At 37.0% G+C, this 20614-nt stretch overlaps 1 protein-coding gene across 1 annotated transcript in view; it reads right to left on the bottom strand.

Annotated features, from left to right (window-relative positions):
• Window positions 1-6164: 6164 nt before the first annotated feature.
• The window catches only part of CDK14 (cyclin dependent kinase 14), a gene marked incomplete at its 3' end in the record, with an annotated part of 181690 nt that continues 167240 nt past the window's right edge, over window positions 6165-20614 (bottom strand). The window contains exons 11-12 of the mRNA XM_084282821.1: window positions 10471-10610; window positions 6165-6280 (exon numbers count right to left, since the gene is read on the bottom strand). Coding sequence (XP_084138947.1) covers window positions 6165-6280; window positions 10471-10610 — 256 coding nt within the window. The remainder of the gene's footprint in view (window positions 6281-10470; window positions 10611-20614) is intronic.

Below are 20614 nucleotides of genomic sequence, written 5' to 3'. Positions count from 1 at the left end.
TTCAGGTCCCCCTGGCTCCTGGGTCAGGTGCTGGGTGACCCTTTCCTGCGGCACACTGTGGGCAGCTGGCAGACTTCTGTGTGGGCACCAGCTCCACCTTCCATCCCCACGTGTGGCTTAAGGGAGACGGGGGTTTTATATGACAAGGGCCTTGCTATGCCCTCAGTCTATTTCACCATCTGCACATATTCTACTGATGACAGTGGGATTTTCTTTATGGCTGAAGAGGGCAAAACTCAGTCTATAACTCTTATTTTAAACTAATAGGAATAAGATAATAAATTCTCAGATATCAAAAGGAGAATGTAGTCCAGTGCCTGGAGTTTTTCCCTTGTGTGTTAAATTTAGGGCATATTCTATCAGTGTGGTGATCTTATTCTTTGATATTAAGTAAAGCACAGCTGGAACAGTCTCATAAAACCATTATGTTGTTAACATATGAAAATAATGGCACTAAAAGTATCAGAGAGCCAAAAAATATCTTGGATCCTGCAGTTATCTTTCACAGCTTAGCACTAATTTAACATTTTACAAAATTGATGTTACAATTTCAACTCTGTTTAGTACTGTTATTACTGGACTCAAACCCAAATTGCTTTCAGCTGCCCACCACAACTGCATCTTATTAGCCTTTTCATGAAAGCCAGATTATGCAAATCCAGTATTAGTTAAATAATTAAACTGACCCTCAACATTCATGTATAGACATTGTCTGGTACTAAAAAATGCAGGAGAAATTTAAACCTCCCATCTTCAGTACTTAGCACTTCATCTTTTTCAAGCAGTACAAACAATGCAGCAGCACAATGACTGTACACATCTACTTGTGTTTATCTATTAAGAAAAAAGTGCATTTCAAAATGAAACTTAACTGCTGTGCTCTTAGGCTCTGCTTTTCTCTCATAAACCAGGTTTACACTGGATTTCAAAATCTAAAAAACACTGTTGGCTACTTTTGGCTTTTGATTAAATCTACAATGACAGAATGTGGCTCACATACAGTAGATGAGTCCAGGATTTCCCTTTTATGCAGACCTTCCTTCATTATAATTACTATGGTTTCATCCCCTGAAGCTGGACAGATGAAGACTTAGAAGCACAGTACACTGTTTTCTACAGTGATTCAGCAACGCTGTGATACCCAGGACAGACTAAAAGCAGGCAAGTGGTGAATTAGAATGACTTTCCAGCACTGCCTGCTGACACATGCACTGCTAGGCAATAGCTTCCCTGCAGCTTGGCTCGGGCAAAGCAGGCAAAATTCGGTTTCCCCACAGCAGTGCTAAAGAGGCATTCTTACACAATTTGTAAGTGCAACATTGAAGATTTTAAAAGCCCCCCCCCCCCCCAAAAAAAAAATAAAAATGAAACAACGTGGATAGGGCTACAGCAGTCACCTCTGCAGCTAGCAAGAAGAAAAGGGTAATTTTACATAGTGGTTCTGGGCTTCTGAGCACCCCTGGTCAGAAGAAAGGAAATCAGACAAGCTCTTCAGTAAGTAGCCCTTTTTGCCATTATACTGGTAACTGTCACCTATTCAGCTTTATTTTGTTTTACACAGCTGAGCTGACCCGAATGACGACATCGTCCCTTCGATTGGCTGGGCTTGTGTCAGTTGCCAGCTCGAATGGACACAGAAGAAAGAATTCGGCATCGTGCCATTGAAATTCAGGACCGCTCGGACGCATGTGCGCGTGGTGAAGCAATACAAATAAAGACCACTTTTTGTTTTGCTCCAGTGAATTGTCAAAGAGATTTCGAAAGCCAGGGGATCTCATTATGATAATACAGGTTAAATACTTTAAAAGCATATGGTGTTACCGTCCTGAATGAAGCTGTCCCTGCCGACTGCGCGAAGCACACAATAGGCCAGAAGCACATCTCGTGTCTCTGCCCAACCAATGGGAGCTAGGGATTATAGATCACCACGAGAAAACACGGCGTGCTATCTAGTATCAGGTACTGCTTTGTCTTCCCCATTACAATTTGACTCATCCTTCTCCGGAGAAGAATAAGCTCTAACCACATATTCCACTGGCCAAAGGAAAAAGTAGCTCTAGAGTTTGTCATGGTCCAGCCTAATCTTGATAAAACGCAACACGTAGAGATGGGTGAAGATAATACACAATGTATCTCAACACTACATCTAGAACGCTTCCACAAAGATGCTTCCTGTCCATTGGGAAACAAAATACAAAAAAAAAAAACAAAAAAAGAAAATACCATGAAAAACAAACAAACAAAAAAAACCACAAAACAAATAAACAAACAAAAACAACCAACAACAAAACAGTGAAAACCAGCAGGCACAATTTTTTATTTATTTATTTTTCTTTTGCCTTATCACAAAGCTTTAAAGATACTTGGATACGGTCACAAGATTTCTTCCCTTTCTCCCTGAAACACTAATTCACTGCTGACTGATTCCTCTCTGTAAAATTGAGCTCATTACTACATATTTACTAATTTTCTCCAATTGGGCGCAGTCTGAAAATTGACCTTGGTAGCTTCAAATGTCATCTCGTTCCCTGTGGGCACTGAAATAATGTGTTGTCTCTCTCCTGGAGTCCATGACAATGACACAATTTAGTCCACGAATACCCTATTAGTAGTAGAGGTCTGACAGGCATTATCGAGGTTTTCAGAAACATGTCTCAGGTTACTGCTATTTCAGGGATTTTTTGGATTTGTAAGCAGCTATGCTGCAGTCAAGCAACTGAAGCACTACAATATTTTACAGAGTAAAATTCTCAGGGATGCACCAGTTTCTTCAGCTGCTCCTTGAAGCTATTTCTGAGGGTAGCAGATGAGCTCTAACAAACGATGACACAGCCATTTATGAAGTTACTGCCTTTAGCTCCTCTCCTTCACCAATCTGCCAGAAATTGCTGCTTCCAAAGTTGGCAGATGCTGATGTTTGCCAATGCCTCAGCCACTCCTGGGCAAAGCCTAGCCTCTCTGCTTTCTAAAACCTAGAGAAAGGTGGATTTAATTCAGCGGGTGCACTGTTAGGGCAGTAGCTTCTGGCAAGCATGTGGAGAGCACAGCAGGAGGTGATAATTTCTTAAATTATCACAGCAAGATTTGGCACTGTTTGTTTGTTGGAGCTCTCTATTTTATTCCTTATTCTGCCCTGAAAAATAGTAAATGAGGAAGAAAGGACTGGACTCAACAGACAAAAGACATAAAACTAGAATTTTCTTCTGCACCTCTGTGCTTCTGAAATCAGTTGAAGATGGTTCTTTTTTTATTGTTATTATTATTATTTTGCATCTGTCTTCTAATAAATTCCAATACAATGTATAAATGTGTAAAAAAAATAATACATATATATAAAGACAGAACTATTCCCCCTCCCCCACATTTTCCCCATCACCTGAGAGGATTTAGAGATCAAGTGCCTAAAGATATTTCTCTTTAGCAGCTTCCTGATGAATACTGGAACACTTCAAAACATTTGCAATGGAAATACTTAGCTGCTATTTTAGATGCGAACTATACAAATGAACTGGACTGTTCATACTCCAAAATTCAGGTTCGCTGCAAACACAGTCAGGAGCAAGGATCCTATCCCTTTGACAAGGCCATCATAAATGCTCTGCTGTGTTTTCATGTGCACCAGTCATTCTACACCTGGATACTGAGGCACTCAGATATGTTTTGAAAAAAGGCTCCTTTTTACACCATGTAGTAAGGAACAGTTGCTTCAAAAGTGCAATTTGTTGGATCTATTTTAGACGCCTTCTCTGGGACAAGAAGACCCAAGCTCCAGAAGTACTTTTTTCTCTTTAACTGCAAAGGATAGTCTAGCAATTAGCTCAGATGCAAACATCTACCTACGGTTAAATAGATTCCACCCCTTCCCAGCTTCCATACCAACACTATATATGCAAAGTCTGTTCAAGAAGTTGGGTAAAAATATGTCCAAGAGATGGTCTATGAGTATTTTGTTCCCTCTGCTTTTTTCATATTCTGATTGGCACTTTTTCTTTATCCCCACTGGGTGTGATGTTATCCATCATTCTCACTGATACTTCAACAACTTGTTGTTTATCTACTAATCACCTCACCTACCTGATACCTTCATGGGTCTGTTTTTTCTGTGTTTTTTTTTTTTTTTTTTTTTTTTTTGGTTTGGTTTTGTACGTCCTGTTGCTTCACTGAGCCTTGTGAATGGAGACCTTAACTGAATATCTCATAACAACATCCTACTTGTCACTCACTACTTTACTACTTAAAATGACAGCCACCTGCTACTCAGATTAAGCCTTCAGCAGACCTCCCTTTCACATTATCAAAAACTTCAGTCTTTTTTTCCAGCTCCGTTCACTCTCAGCACTGAGTGTTCTTTCTACTTGCTTGTTGGTCTCATTCCTTTAAAGGTTTCCATTCATCCTAATGATTCCTTAGCAAGGTCCAGGTTCCATGTCCACATTGCTTCTGCCTCCCCTAATATTCTAATTTCATCTGATCAAGCCCCAATTCTCTAAATAGTATAAGTAAGAGGACTTTTATTTTGAACAGATACTCTTCAAGTGTTACCTGTTTTCCCCCATATTAAGGAACAAATCAAATACTGCAATCAGGAACTGGTCTTTATTGCATTGTACACACCTAATACAACACAGTCCCAAGCCATGATGGAAAACTGAAATCAATAACGTACACAAACCACAACTTAACATTTGTTAAGCATCTCCAGATCTTATACAATAAAAGGTGCTTTTCTGTATTAAAGCTGTGGTTGAATAGTCACAACAGTACAGCAATGAACATCAAAGGTACACATGGCTCTCTCTTTCTGCTTACAGATAAAATTTTTAAGAGTCGTCTGTGTCTGCTTAAGCAGATTCAGTAGAAATGATCAATCTGTTTTCTTTTGTGTTATCTTACATGCTGGTTTTCAAATAAAACTTTTTATTACGTATTTTGTATAAATGAAAAAAATCATTTGTTTGGAGGCAACAGAAAGGAGATTCTGTACATTAGGAATGAGATTCTGTACTTAAGCTTCCACACAAAAGGTCTTTAGCACAGATGGGCACATTCTAAATTTACTTTAGATGAATGATATGTCACGTTAGAACAGACAAGGTTGAAGAGATGTCTGCAGGGACACAGCCCCAGTAAAAAGTAGGGATTAGCTTGTCAATAAAGATGTAAACAGACTGCTCTGAGGCAGCCTCATTTCTGACATTAGAAAATCTTAAATGGTTTGCTGCCAAAGAGCATGTGCAAAATTGGGGCAGTCTGTCAAGACTGAAATCTATTCATTTCAGTTTTCAGCAGTTGTCTGCCAGGCAAATGAACTCTTTTACATTACAGGGTTAAAAAACATTGCATGTAAACATACAGCAGTAAAAAAGTGAATATAATTCATTAGGGAAAATTACATCTGATACCATAACAAGCAGACATAGCTGAAGATAGACTTCATGCAAATATAAACCACATAAATACCAGAGTATACCTTTCAATAGGTACAAGAGCAGCAGAAGAGAGTTAATACTGTGATATAACAACCACTCCCTGCCTTAAGTCAGTAAGCAGCCCCACTACTCACCTGCCCTTCTCTGGTTCTGTTCTATTATCTGAACTTAAATTACATGCTATTTCACTGCTGAAGAACTATGCTGAAGATGGGGTATCAAACCCCCAAGGGGTATCAAAGCCATCCAAGAACAAGAAGAGTTCAAGCAGATCCAGCGATATCGATCAAATTTATTAACATGTCAACACTTCTGTCTCCATCAAGAACATCCTTCTGCTATCAAGGCTACCGAATCTACTAACTATTATTTTTTTTGTCCTTGCCCTCAGTTTTAACTAGAGAACTGGAAAGAGGTATTTTATCTTTCCTTATCCTACTAGGGGAAAAAAATCAGTCCAAATTAAAGGCAACCCAATGTTTAATCTGCTGGCACTGACTTCAGCAATGTTTCCTGTCAGTCACACTGATCCTGCCCACAAGACCAAGAATTTACACTAATTTTATTGACAAATCTATACTGCAAAAACAGATTATCTGCCTGATCATGTGTAATTTAAGAAATGTGCAGTTCAATTTTATATCGTGTCTTCAGAAAACTAAACAGTATTTTCAAAGATACACCTTCCAATAATCATGTCTTACCTGCATTATCTGTTGTGAACATAGATATTCTTCAATGTTTGCTGTTTGATACACCTTTGCCGTAGCTATTGTTTTTTCCAAAGACTCTCATACTTTCTCCAGTCTCTGGTTGTAATCTTACATTCGGTACAGTAAAAATAGAAGACACTGCAAAAAAGAACATCAGATCAGAAACTCTGATTTTTCCCCAAAAAGTAGCAATTTAAAAATAATTAGCTAATATCTGTGGCAAACACAATACTGAATAAATCAATACAGCTTTTATATATACCATCAATTATGCAAACAAGAACTGTAAAAATTCTGAATGCAAAGGAATGGTATGTATGATGGAGGCTGTATGATGCACATATTTTCTATTGCTTAAGCCTTGTTTTAAAAAAACAAAACCAAAATCAATCAACACAGCAAAATGAAATAATAAACAAAACAAAACAACAACAGCAAAAAACACAACTGGTTCCAGGGGGAGTGTTTGCTAGTCTTTGCACTGCTTTGTAATTCATATTTTCCATTTTAAAATTTCCTCTCTGACAGCGTTTAGGAATAAGTATGAACATGAAAATATACAGCAGGGTTTTGCAATAATGTGACATCACATATTCCGTCTTCCAAATCTTAATGCCAGTAGAAATGAGTTATTAGACTTAATGTTATTAAGTGTTAAAGACAACTAGGTTTGTTTAAAATATTCCAAAAATTCAAAAAGCTTTCACATAAAGCAAATCCTTCTTGCATTTCTATGTAACACCAGGCAACTAATTAGTAGTATACATGACATTAATCATAGGGATCTAACTACAAATGGCTAAGGACACACACTGATTATATGAAAACTCATTTTTACTTTGGATGCCTCAAAAAAGATGGGGAAAAATGGCTGGTTTTCAGTATCTTCTGAGAGCAAATGTCCATACAAAAATATCCTCAGATAGCTGCCAGTGAATGACTGCATGAGGAAATGTTAACAGTCTGCTTGTTTAAAGAATTAATCAGGGCCATAGTACTTTTTTGCTTTGTTTTGTTTGTCTGCTTGTTTGTGTTTTCACTAGTATAGCTGTAATTTTGTGGAGATACTTTTTATTTTTTTATGTACGAGATCTTTACACCATATTTTTGACATCTCATCTTGAATGTCCTATTCTGCTGTCCTTGGTAACATAGATTCTGAATTACATATTCTATCCAAATAAATCAATAATATGAGCTTTCAGGTATGAAAGCAGAAAAGGGGAAGGACTAAAATTACTATTTTCAATAGAAAATAACAAGAACACATATTTAGTAACAGGACTTAATCTACAGATTAGTACTCAGGTCTGAGATGAATGAGGGTGGCGTTACTTTATAAACTGTACTGTATTCACAGACAATTTTTTTTTTTTCAGAATTGCAAAAGTCTTGTCTTTTTAATGCAACATTTTAAAAAATTGACAGCAGCTAGATGTTAGATTTTATTTGGAAATTGAATTTCCAAGCCAATTGAAATTATGCCTTGGCTCGAAACCAAAAGAAACCAAAAATCAAACTTTTTGTGAATAAACTCTCAAATCTTTCAAATAAATTTTGCATATGTATTTAAAAATAAAACACAAGATCAAAATGCTATCCTGTAAAATATTACAGAGAATATAAATACATAGTACTAAAGTCAAAACAGAAAGAGACAGGGTTGTTAAGGTTGTGGGTTTTTTTGTGTATGTGGGGGTGGTGTTGTTTTTTTTTTTTACATATCTGATTTAGGCAGAGTCACTGTACTTCTGTACTATGATTCCAAATAAACAATATTTTCTGATTGAAAATCATACAATCTTTTTTTTTTTCTTTATCTTTTTCTTTTTTTTTTTTTTTTCCTCTCTTCTGCTTCACCTGTGAGTCTTTCATTGTTTTTGGTTCTAAATCCCGATATTTGCAGTTCAGCACTAGGATGAAATTGGACAAAACAGATTCCATGATGAATACTATCATGCACATTTCCATCGTGCATGAAGTCTCAATGTATTTACACCTGCATTTAATGAATTATCATTAGGAAGTCCTTCCCAATGTAAAATATTAACCCAGAGAACTAGAATTGCAAAAAGTGGTAATTTCACGACACAGTAAACATTTTCCCATCTCTCCAAAGTATATGACTTCTTTGTTTTGGAAATATGTTTACAAGTATATCCAACTCATACTAAATAGAAATGATTGTAGTATTTGATACTGGGATTGTCCTTTCTTGCATCTGGATTTATGCTTCATAATGATTATCTACTAGCCACAGAAATAGTCTTTCTGTAACTCAAAATTTTACTGGAGGCATTTAGAAGAACCTTGCTTTAAAATATAATGATTTTTCATCTTTATTCTCCCCCCTTCAAAAGGTTTCACTGCTCCTGATGTTTAACGTTATGCAAAGACGTGTTTCTGCCAATGAATATCGCCTTATGGTTATGCTTCTGCAAATAACCTGCTGTGAGCTGATAAAAGGATTAATGCAGCCAAAATTCTTAATCTGTGAAATTACAAATTAAATTCTCATATTAAAAATACCACCCTGAGGTATTTTTTGTGGTTTTAATTCCCCTCTGGTGTTCTGCATACATTGTGCTTGTTAATGACTAGGACAAGACTGTCTCTGTTGGCAGCCTGCTGCAGAGTGATAATGTGTAGGCATTTACTTCACTGATAGAACTGGATTTAACCACTGACTGATAAACTAAGTGGCAAGTGGGTAATAAGTCCATATTAACAGAAAAGTACTACTGCAGAATTCAGAATTCAAAATCCTGGCTAGACTGAATCACACAGTCAGAAGGATTGAGATGTCACCAGTGAAGAGTGATTTTTGTTTTCCATTTAGTGGAAAAGGATAAATGAACTGGCATTCTTGATGTTTCATTAGTCCTGAAGAAATGAATCTCTTTGCATCAATTTCAGCAAAGACAGACTTTCAACAGTACCCTTAATTTACACTGCACCTTTTGAATTTTCAGCTTGTGAAGTGCCACAGTCAGAAAACTGAGTGGTGTGGGCAGAGGGTTTAATGGCAGAGGAGGAAACTGTGAATCTTTTTGCAGAGCAAGGACAAGGTCTGTGATGTAGCCTATGCTGTACAAGAATTGGTATTGCCAGTTCAGTTTTAATGTTCACATTCTACAAATGGGGCAGAGCAGAGTCTTTAGAGCAGAGTCAGGAGTAGGGTACTTGGAGTGCCAGTCCACAGTACTAGCTCAAAATGTAACCATTACAGATGTTGAGGATGGAAAAGCTAAACTTTTGGGAAATGAAAGTTTTCTTAATGAGACTGAAGTAAACAAAATCTATTGTGGATTAATATTCAGAATGTGAACTCATTTTTTACAAGCAAAGCTTTAAATTAGCCATAATTAAACACACATTATGTTGTTGCATATCTGAAAATTTTGCTTTGACGTACTGGATTTAGATATTTTGCTAATGAGAGTATGTTGGAAAGGAGAACATAGCAACCACTGTTCTAATGAAAGCATGCTTCCCTTCCTTATATTGTACTAAATCAAAATAGTGATTGGTATTCCCCTATGAAACCTATTTTTAATGCCAGAATCTTCATTAAAAATTTCATGCACGGTAGTATTTTTCCACAAAATAAATAGTAGTGAATTTTAACACTCTGGAAAAGGTATGGACATATATGAAATAAATGAATTGCAAATATTAAAGAGATAACTGACAAAATACATATCAATAGGATAATATTTGCCAAGTCAACTGGAAAGCATTTTGTTTAATAAAATAAATTAAAAGATGGATATAAATTCTGAAAGCTTTCTCAGTTAGTAATATCATCTCCCATTCTCTTCTTACACTGTTTAATTCAGGAAATTAAGCAATTTTCTACTTTGTGTTTCTCAGACTTCTGAATGCCAATCTCTTTCTTAAAGGTTACTGTTAAAACAGATAGAGATTCTGTGAATCAAACATAGCTGGATTTTTATCCCGTATGCTGCAGCTAGTTAAGAAGTACTGTATGTTATAAAGTGAAAAGCACTAAATATGTAAATTGTATTTTTCCTTTTGCTTTATGACAATTCAGATAATTCTCTTGGCTGCACACATAATCAAATACAAAGATAGCTAGCTGCAGACTGCAGAGTAGAGATAGCAAAAAAAAAAAAATCCATTTTTTCCTGTGTCAAGCTAACTATGTAATTTCAAATACACAATTGCTGTCACGTATTTTGTGTGTGGATGTGCAGGTCCACGAAGGAGTTTGCATGTGAGTGTTAGCATACATAGAAGTATACACACATGCATCTGTGTGAACTAGTGTCTTTGTTTTCCATCGATTCAGAGGTGGTTATACTCACTATCAGTTAACTCCCATAGCCGTGGGGGCAGATCACTGAAATACTCATGGCTCAGGGCTGCCTGTGCTGACAATCTGTTCTTTGGGAAACACTGGAGTAGTTTGGAGGCTAGATCTTCTGCATGATTCACATAGCTGAGCCTGAAACACAAACAAGAAGGTTTTTTCTGAAAAACAATCTCATTATCCTGTTTACTAATACCATCTGCAGTCAGCACAGTTGAAATGAGTCTTGCTAGCCAGTATAAAGACAAAGTCTGTTTGCGGGTGCTACTGGGAAACACATTCCTCAGGTTAGAAAGTCAATGAATTATTTCTGGATTGACAGCACAAAATTCATGCACATTTTACATATATAGAGCACCTAATATACCATATCACAAATGCCCTACCTAGTACCCTAAAGGATTGTGAGCAACAGCATCTGGAAAGCAACTGTTCTGATTCCTTCATTTACATTTTCTTCGAGCATACTGACAGGCTGAGAATTTACAGCACTGGAGACAAGCGTTTATTACTATCTAAAATAATGAAATCCAAGTTTAAAATAACAGTAGTATTTACCCAACTTTGTGAAGTATCAGATTTTAAAATTCAATGATAATTAACATATAACATCAAGTTTCATAAAGACATTTGTCTTTTGTGAGTGTTTTTGATTTATTTTTGACTTACTTTTCATATATTCACATGGCAGAAGGCTGACTCTTCATTAAGTGTAAATACAATGCAAACATTAAATTGTAAGTGAATTATCTTTTCTAACCTACCTAGGGAATTCTGATAAAACATAGTGCTTTACTGACAGGTAAAGCACTACCTCCCCATGTTTGGGGGTATTATATGAAAATAGAGATTAAAAATAAAAGATTTAGAGGGAACAGAATAAAATGGTGATAATCAGGATGTGGCTTTGTTCTACTATTCTACAGCCACCTCCTAAATTTCCAAAGCCACCAAACTTCTTGTAATACACAGTCTAAGAAGAAGTGCTGAATCTTGTAGACATCATGTTGCTACTATTAGTAAGTAACTGTATAAATTCAGTCATGCCTTTGCTCAGTAAAGATCTTTTGTTAGGTAAAAATGCTAAAATATATTAAAGGTCTTCTATTTTCCACTGTGCTAGTTTACCAATACAAATATAGTGGACTGCAGTCCAAAATACTTCAGTATTTGAAAAAGAAGGTGTTGGCATCCTCTAAAATCAGAAAACCTACAGCATGTTTCTTGCAAATTCTCGTTCTTGTTCAGTTCAAGATGGCTTTCTGGAGTAGCGTTCAATGAACATGGATTACAAAGCAGTACTCATATTTTCATGCATTTGAATTGCATAAGGTATAAAGATATACTTTATACTTTATAGGATATACGTTTAGGTGAAAACCCTGCAACAATGAATAGACAACACTGAAAATTATAAATGAAATAATATTAAATTGTTATTCTACTGAGAGATTTAAGTCTCAAAATGTCATAGACACAGCCTTTGTTGTCCACACTATGTATGAAAAAAAAAAAACACAAGTCAAAAGCATCTCCTCACATTTTGCTCTTGAGATTTTTGCACATAGTATAGTAGTGCAAACCTACTAGTACGTATACTAGTAGGTGTAAGTGATTAGTAGACTAAATCATGTGCTAACATATGTATAACACGCCAATGTTTATAATGCTTCAAAAAATATGCAATTGTCTCTCTTCTTAATTTCCAGCAACTGTATGCTGTACAGGAATTTTTGACTACTGAACATATCTGATCGGGTCTTGAGAACAGACAGGATATTTATCCAAAAATTACCCAGGGACCAATTGCCCAGAAATGTTGACCACTTTAAGCCACTACTTCTCATCAGCCAGAGAACATTTGGATGCCCGATCCCTGGAAGTTTCAAGGCCAGACTGGATGGGGCTTTGAGCAACTTGGTCTGGTGGGAGGTGTCCCTAACCAAGGTGAGGGGTGTGGAACTGGGTTTAAGGCCCCTTCCAGCCCAAACCATTCTGTGATTCTGTGATATGATAATCTTACAGAAGTCTCAGGGTTTGGATTTGGAAACATTATTCTAAGTTAAACAGATGCAAAAACTCTAGTGTTCCTGATGGGCATAATTTTTCTGTGGTGCTTTTTTTTTTTTTTTTTTTTTTTTTTTCAAATTTTCAGTTCATGACAAAATGAAGGCATCTTGAATGAGACAGTTATTGCCTATAAATTAGAATCTAGAAAATAATTAATTCCAGACTCCTTAAACTACCAGATTGTAGAAATTCCTTCACTCAACTTTTTTCAAATCACAGGAAAGTTCATTATAGAACACAGCAAAATACCAAGAGAAAAGGCTAGTCTCAACAAAGAAAAGGAAAAAAGAGGGCTGAATACCCACGGAGAATTGGCATTAATTCTTCTACACATCCAAAATTCCCATGGACCAGTTATTATATTGAGTCAGTGAGGCCTGTCTTGTGTCCTAATCCCACCTGCACCAATTATTTGTCAAGAGATCCTGGCAAATCATTTCACTATTTTTTTTTTTATTTTTCCCACACAGGTGGGAGCTTTTTAGTACCCAGCGTATACTTGCTCTGTCTTGAATGAAAGGCAATATTAAAAAAATGTGGTCACTTATGTAAATCATTAAATATTGCCTTCCAATGTAAGAAAAAGAATTGTGCCATCTTTAGCTAATCCGTAGGCATAGAAAAGAACATTCAAAAATTAATGAATTCTGAATTGCAGGTGAAATCATGGGTGATGAAATGCTACTTCCTTAGTGTTCTTGAATAAAGTAGTACCATTGTTTTGACTGTATGAATGGTAATCAAAGTATCTGGTGCATTGCTGGCATTTGTTTAAAAAGAAAATAAGATTTACTAATAAATTTAAAGTATTTTGAGGAGGAATGGTTCAGGAAGCCAAAGTCACCTTCTCAGTTCAGAAAGCAAAAAGGTATCAGTCAACCAAAGTCAATCAAGAAGTCACAGATAAGTATCAAGTAATCATCAGATTATACATAAATGCGATATAAAAACAACAAAAGTATCTAGGGTTGCAACATAATCACATCCACTAACGAAATCATTGTGAATAAATCAGTCAAAAGTAGAACCAGACTTAAGAGTCAATAAATAGAAAAAAATCATCACACAGCCTGCAAAAATAGTTCTTTCTGCTCTAATTATTATATTTCCTTGACCTGATAATAGTCCAAGTAGGGCTGTGGTGGGTTAGTTGTTTATACAGTGCTTTGAAGATTCCAGTTGGCACATTATTAGCATCAAGTTTCCGAGCATTTATAGATTTTAAAGTCAGAAGGGACCAGAGGGATCAAGTCTCACCTCTTGTGTAGCACAGGCCAAAGAAGATCATCCAAGTAACTCATGGATCAAATAATTACTTTTAACTATGCAAAGTTCTACATAAAAGTCTTAGCTTTGTTTATAGAGATTTGAACAGCAATGACAAAATTCTCCAAATAACGTGTCTTCTGCTAAGGTCATTTCTGGACACTGCAAAAGTCATATGCATGCTGAATCCTAAGGCTGTCAGTCTTCAAACTGATGCCTTAGTGGAATGCATGACTAATTTTGCTGCTTTGTTTACAGACAAGCTATTCTTTCACTTATGAAAAATGCACTGTATGATCATGTATTTAAATTACCTCTACTATATCAGAATTGTTTGGAGAAACCCATTTAATGTATCAACTCAGTTGTTTGGAATGTCAGAACGCTTGGTTTTGGTGTTTTGTTGTTGTTATTGTTTGTTTGTTTGTTTTTGCCAATAGTCTCTTTAAAGTCTCCTCCTTCAAATATTAACTGTTTGACTGATGTAAGTTGGTAACATGATTCCTCAACAGGGACAAAGGCTGAATGTTCTGATGGGGTTCAGTAGTTAAGTATCTAAGACAGAAAAAGTTAACAAAAAGAACTAAAGAAAAAAAAAAGATTTGATTTTTAAATACACCTCCTTCAGTATGTGACAGGATGGAATTTCATACAATATGGCTTTGTGTCTAAAACATAATAGCATGTTTTGTCTCACAGCAGTTGGGCCATATAGTAACTTGGCATGCATGATATGGCAAGTCTCAATATTCACGCTTCACTTACTGTCACACTAATCACTGAGGAATAGTTACTAGCCATGACAGCATACATACATGCTTTCAGAAAATGTAGCATACAGCAGAATACAGAGAAACCTTTGGCAATGAGCATTAGATAACATGTAGATGCTGTTTTGAGAAATACTAGGAATATTTTTACAGACCTACTCTGATGACATTTGCAAAAACACTCTAATTTTCAGCTTAGTCTCATATGCAATATACTGCCTTAGATGAACAAAAACAAGCACTATACGAACCTGACTCACTTTAAACATATATGAATCTGACTACACTTGAGCAGTTGTAAATCTCATTGGATTACAAGAATTTGATTTAATTTCAGAAAACAGGTTTGGATGTCTTTCTACTGCAAAGGAAGGTCAGTATTTGGTCAAGCAGAACATGGCTAAGATCACTGAAGTTTGGTTTAAGCTCTTGAGAAAAAAAAAAAAAAGTTTGGGGCATGTGCAGTGAACTTCTGAACTTGGGGTGATTTGCTTTTAAATGCAACAAAGAATGCAGCTCAACTTCACATTAATAATTAAGACAAATGGGCATTAAAACAAATGGAAATAATATGCTGTCTATGTACTCCTAACAGCATGAGGTAAATACTTCCCAAAGCAAAAATCATTTACTGTGCATATTTTCCATTTCAAGATACAATTCTCACAGCATATCATTAATTCATTTCTTGACTGGAGTTTACAGCATGGCCTGGAGGAGAGGCACCTAACTCCCTGTGGAAACCCCAGCTCTGCTTCTTTACTCAATGTAATCCCTTGTCACCTGAAGTGCTGAAAGACAAAACAACAGTTAACTAGAACAATCACACCATTTAGTAGAGTTTAAAGTTTACAGGTATTTTACCTACAGTGGCACGGCTGCAAGGGCCATATCCCAGTTTTAGGATTTTCACCCAAGCCTGCTTGAGGCTGGCAGTCTTTCCATCTTCTCTCAGGCTCTAAGCCTCTGCTGACACAAAGCTGTGCCAACATCATATGGCACAGAAAACAGTCAACGTTTTCTTTGCAAATACCTTTATCTCCCAACCAGCTGATGCTCTCTGTGCCTCGACTGTTTCACATCTCTGGATATGCGTTTGACCCTGCTTAGAACAGCTACACAGCACACAGGCCAGAGCAGGGGCTACCTCAAGTAACATTTCCTTTTTTCCTTAATATCAGCAGTATTTTCCGTTGCTACAGCCCTGCCAAGAACACCTGCCATCCTCAGAGAAGCTGCATGGCAGCCCTAGCATGCAGAAACGCACTTGGGAGCTGCATCCCCAGCACACCTGGCGTGCCTCCGCAGAGGTGCCAAGGAAGTAATTCAGCCACCACAAACCCTGCAATAAACGAGCACCAGTTTGGATGCAACGCTTTTAGCTTTTGGTACAAACGAAGGCACAAAGCGTGCACCTCAGGGTGGGAACCTAACAAAGTAAAGAAGGTATCGTTTTTCTCTATGGTTTGCACAGAGGGCACTGAGGACTGAAAGTGATGAACAAAGAGAGACTAAAGCTTTTGAAGGCTCATTGAAGCCATATTTTATTACTCAGCCTGGTTGATCAATCACGGTATATAGAATTTGCTCTACAGCACAGGGTAAAGGTACCTCAAGCCAAACTACACACTAACCTTTCAGCCTACAGGCACGGTCACAGGGCCCATATTTCAGTTTGGGGATCAGCCCTGTATCAGCTTGAGGCTGCCATTTAGTGCTGGGTAGTGTGCTTTAGAAGTGGTGCATCCCCAGACATCTCAAGCCCCTCTTGCTCCCAACAAACTGGTGCTGGCAGCAGTTTAGGCTCAGAACCACTGAGCTCTCTGTGCGTGCAGTGTTGCAAGACAAGCTCTCCAGGCCCCATAGGCAGCCAGTTCAATTGCACACGAAGCAAGGTTGCCACAAGTGCAGTATCCTGTTCAGGCTTCTTAGATCAGTGAAGCTGGGACAAATCCTGCACTAATGTGGCTACACTGCTACCAGCATCCTTGGCCTATATCCTTGCACACCACTGCACTCCAGTCTTTAGGCCTTCGAAGTCTCCACACAGGCGTATGAAACAATCTTTCTTTGGCAATTTAGAAATTAGTTCAATCCCTTTTAATTATATGTGTACTACAGTATCAGCAGTCTTATCTGCTGAAGTATTGAAAAGGTGGTCAAAATGTTTATTATTACAATAAAAGCCATGACAACCAATGCTGAGTATTCTCCTCAGGATATTTGCATACAGCTAGAAGTATCAGTGTTTGATTCTTCAGTATTGCTGTTGAGATAGATTAGAAGAGGTGAGAGCCCTCTTTGGGAAGCTGTGGAGGTAAGTTCTTTCAGTGCAGTCCAACAAGGTAATAACCCTGACACACCTGAACTAACTCTCACTTGACAGTTGCCCAGATGCCATTAGCAGGAAAGCCGCCAAGATGAACAGCATTTCTTGAAAAGCGTGAATGCAATGAATGAAGGCTCTAACATTACAGGCAACTTTTTATTACTGTTCTTTTAGTTTACTTTAATTACTGTACATTTACCACTAGCTGTGTCATTCCTATATACTTGGTAAATTCTAAATGGGATCTACTGACCCTGTACATAAACCATTATTATAGCTGCAGCTCCTGAACTGCCCAGAATGAAGAACTATGATGTCAAATCTCTTTTTTGAGAACTGTTAGTTTTCTCTCAAGCACAAATACATGTTAACTACCAAACCCTGTAATGTTTCAGTCCAAAAGAATCAGGACAGGATAATCCTGAACATCTCCAAATAGCAAAGTTGATCACTCTTCCAAGTCTGAGTCACATAACTACAACATTTACGTGTCCCAATTAAAACCAATAGGGAAGAAACAACTCCAATAGCTTCAATGGCAGGAAGCAATAGCAGCCTGCAGAGCCTTCCTCCAGTGGCAGGCCGGGCATGCAGCTGGGGACAGGTGATCGGATCCTGCTGCTTCAGCACTGAGGGTTGGCTTGCTTCTTCCACAGCTAGAGATGATTACTACTTAGTCCCAGTGCCCAAGCAACTTTGCCACTTGCTGTAGTAAAACGGGTTTACTTAAACTGTTTGTGAATCATGTGAGGCTGCAGAGACGCAGTTTGGTCACACCTAAACTAGGCAATGATGCAATCCAGACCCTCACAGCAAGTCACATTTGATAATGACTATTAAGCTCAGTCATGACTAGATCATAAAATCATTCAGATCTGTTTATGTGGGTAATCACTGAATATATCTCAGGACAAAATTTCCATATGAATCTATTTCTCCCTGACTCTTCCTGCACTATATTTGACTTTTTAGTGTTGTATCACATATATTACTGTATTTCTACAACATGACATTGCTTGTGATATCCTGTTTGAAAGTTTTTTTTCATATAGGAAGCAGAACATGACATCCCTACAGAACACAATGCCTTTAAAAACTGAATTTGATTAATTTGAACTTTAAATACTAAGCCTAAAGAGAATCAGTCAACATACAACAGACTTAACAGTACCCTGCTTTTTGTCTCCCATAGCCTGACATACATCCAGCCTCGTTCTTGCTCTGATGTCTCCAAATAAATATGTTGGAACACAAAACTTTCCGAAGAAACCCAATACCAACTGTTGAGAGCTTAATGCAAAAAAGATACCATCATGACAATATTGTGTTTTTTGTCCACTATTCTATGCCATTTACATAAAGGTTTAAACATTTGATACTAGGTATCTTTTTTGCTAGTATAATAGATGCTGGAGCATTAGATGAAGTGAGTGAGAACTGAGTCTGTGTGGCCAATATTAAAGACATCATGGAGAAGAAAAATAAGTGCATTTAAGCAGCAAATATACATTATATGTCAAATGATAGCATACTTCAAGCCACACTTGTGAGTGTGGCTTTCCATGATATGATCATACCCGTTCCTTAATTTTAGGGAAATCTCAGGTTGTGATATTCCAAATAGCGTGACTGCTGGGTACTGCTGCTGCTTAAAACCACAACAAATTATTTGAACACTAAATGTTTTCTACCTTAAGTATTTCATTTCCATTCATTATTTCACCCAGTTTTCAGCAGATTCATCTCAGATACATATATTTCCCAGGGAAAGAATTTCCTAAGAAATTTTAATTAGAACATCCCTTACCATTTTGCCCTAGAAAGAATTTAGCAACTATTTTTTTTTTATAAAAAAATATTATTATTATTTATTTTTTTACATGCCACCAACAATCAGGTATCTATCTAAACTCTTTCTGCATCCCAGTAAGCCCAGTACTAACAATATTCATTATGGAAGATATGGTATATTGCACAATGACAGACTACTTCTGAGTATGCTGGATTTACAGTTTACTGCAAGGTCTTTGCTTGCTGTAAATGTAATTAATGAAAAACAGCAACATGGTGGTGACATCTAATCAGGAGCTTTTGATTATTTTGAAATTCTTTAAAAGGCATTAATCTTATGATTAGGAGGATGCTTTTTAAAGGCTTTCTTCATGCACCTCAGCAAGCTGAACAGAATATCCTTGGAAAATAATAGAGCTAAAAATAATTACTAACACCTCAATCATTTTATGAGCTATTATTTCACCAGAAAATGGGGAAAATATATCTTTAATCCCGAACAAAAACTCTTCAAGGTTTATGTTCTCTATAAACCTTTCACTGAGAACTGAAAATATAAGTTAGTAATGCAATAAATGCCCTAACAAATATATCAGATTTTTCACTTAATGCTTTTTACAGGCTTAAACCAAACTGAGTGAAAGAAAATCACCTTTTAGAGTCTGACTCTTAAAGGAAGAATGCCTTTCTGTTATGCTTTTTAAAAGAAGGCATGGTGAATTTATATCAACTTCACTGAATCTTGGGGCATGATAAAAGGAAGAAAATACGGCAGTGAAGTTAACATTCCATAGCATTCTTTCTTCACATATTTATTTCCTCACTGGCTGGACATGAGCCAAAAAAGAGGAGGGAATAAACCCCCCCGAAACACAGAAATAGCTGAAATAAACCTTTGGCACACGACCCAGTCAAAGCTCTGTGCTCTTCTTCCTCCCACCCTCAACAACCTGGATTGTTTCTCTCCAAAAAAATCCAAATAAAAATACATCAGAGGAAAGCCAACCAAACTCTGGATTTCAAATTTGTCACTGGGTGCTCCTGTTAGAGTAGTAAACAATTTTTTCCTATTTTCCTTTATACTACAGAAGGACAACCCAGCTGTCTTTTGGACCTATTACTTTTTGTAAAGTAAAAAAAACAACCAACCAACCAAACAAACGAAAAAAATAAGTTCTAGTAAATAAACATTAGCACTGCCCGATAAATCTCTGCCCTCTCATCCAATATTTTATTATCTTGGTTTTGAGAAGTCTTAATTTCATTCTAATGTAAATAAGAACTGGTCTGTTTGCTCAGTACTTCCCCAAGAATTTGCTGCAACGTTGCAGCATGCCGGCAGTGCCCTGAGAAGAGTGACCTCGCTTTAGTCAATGAAGCCAGAGATCATTTATCACAGTTAACCTACAAATCTGTCTTGCTGGGGCCTCAGGTCTGTCAACCACTTGGAAGCAGCTACTTGTCCTGTCCTCCCACAGCTCCCTCAAACACCAGATTGGTCTGATATTTTCTATTATTGTATACCTCTCAGCTAATAAAATATATTTTTATGGATATGGAATGATCAAGAGTACTTTGTATTTATTTATACAGCTCATTAAAGGTGGATGGAGATTTGGAGGCAGAGAGAATGCCCCAAGCCTAGAAAGCTCATGAAGACAGACCCCAGGCATATGCATGCATTTAACTTTATGTATATGAGTTGCCTGGTTGAACCCAACGAGACTAAGCAATTACATGCAAGGAGGCAACCTGGTCTTTTTGGAACTACACTCCTAAGCTAAGACATGACAGGGAAATGATGCAGACCTAGTAAACATTGAGAGGAGTAAACCAAGATTATTATAACAAGAGCATATGGGCAATATATTCAAAGCTATGCAGTCAAAAACACTTTATTACATATTATTACA

The sequence above is a fragment of the Netta rufina genome (assembly GCF_964035555.1).
Source record: "Netta rufina genome assembly, chromosome: 2".
NCBI lineage: Eukaryota > Metazoa > Chordata > Aves > Anseriformes > Anatidae > Netta > Netta rufina.
This window is presented reverse-complemented; position numbering and strand designations above follow the sequence as displayed.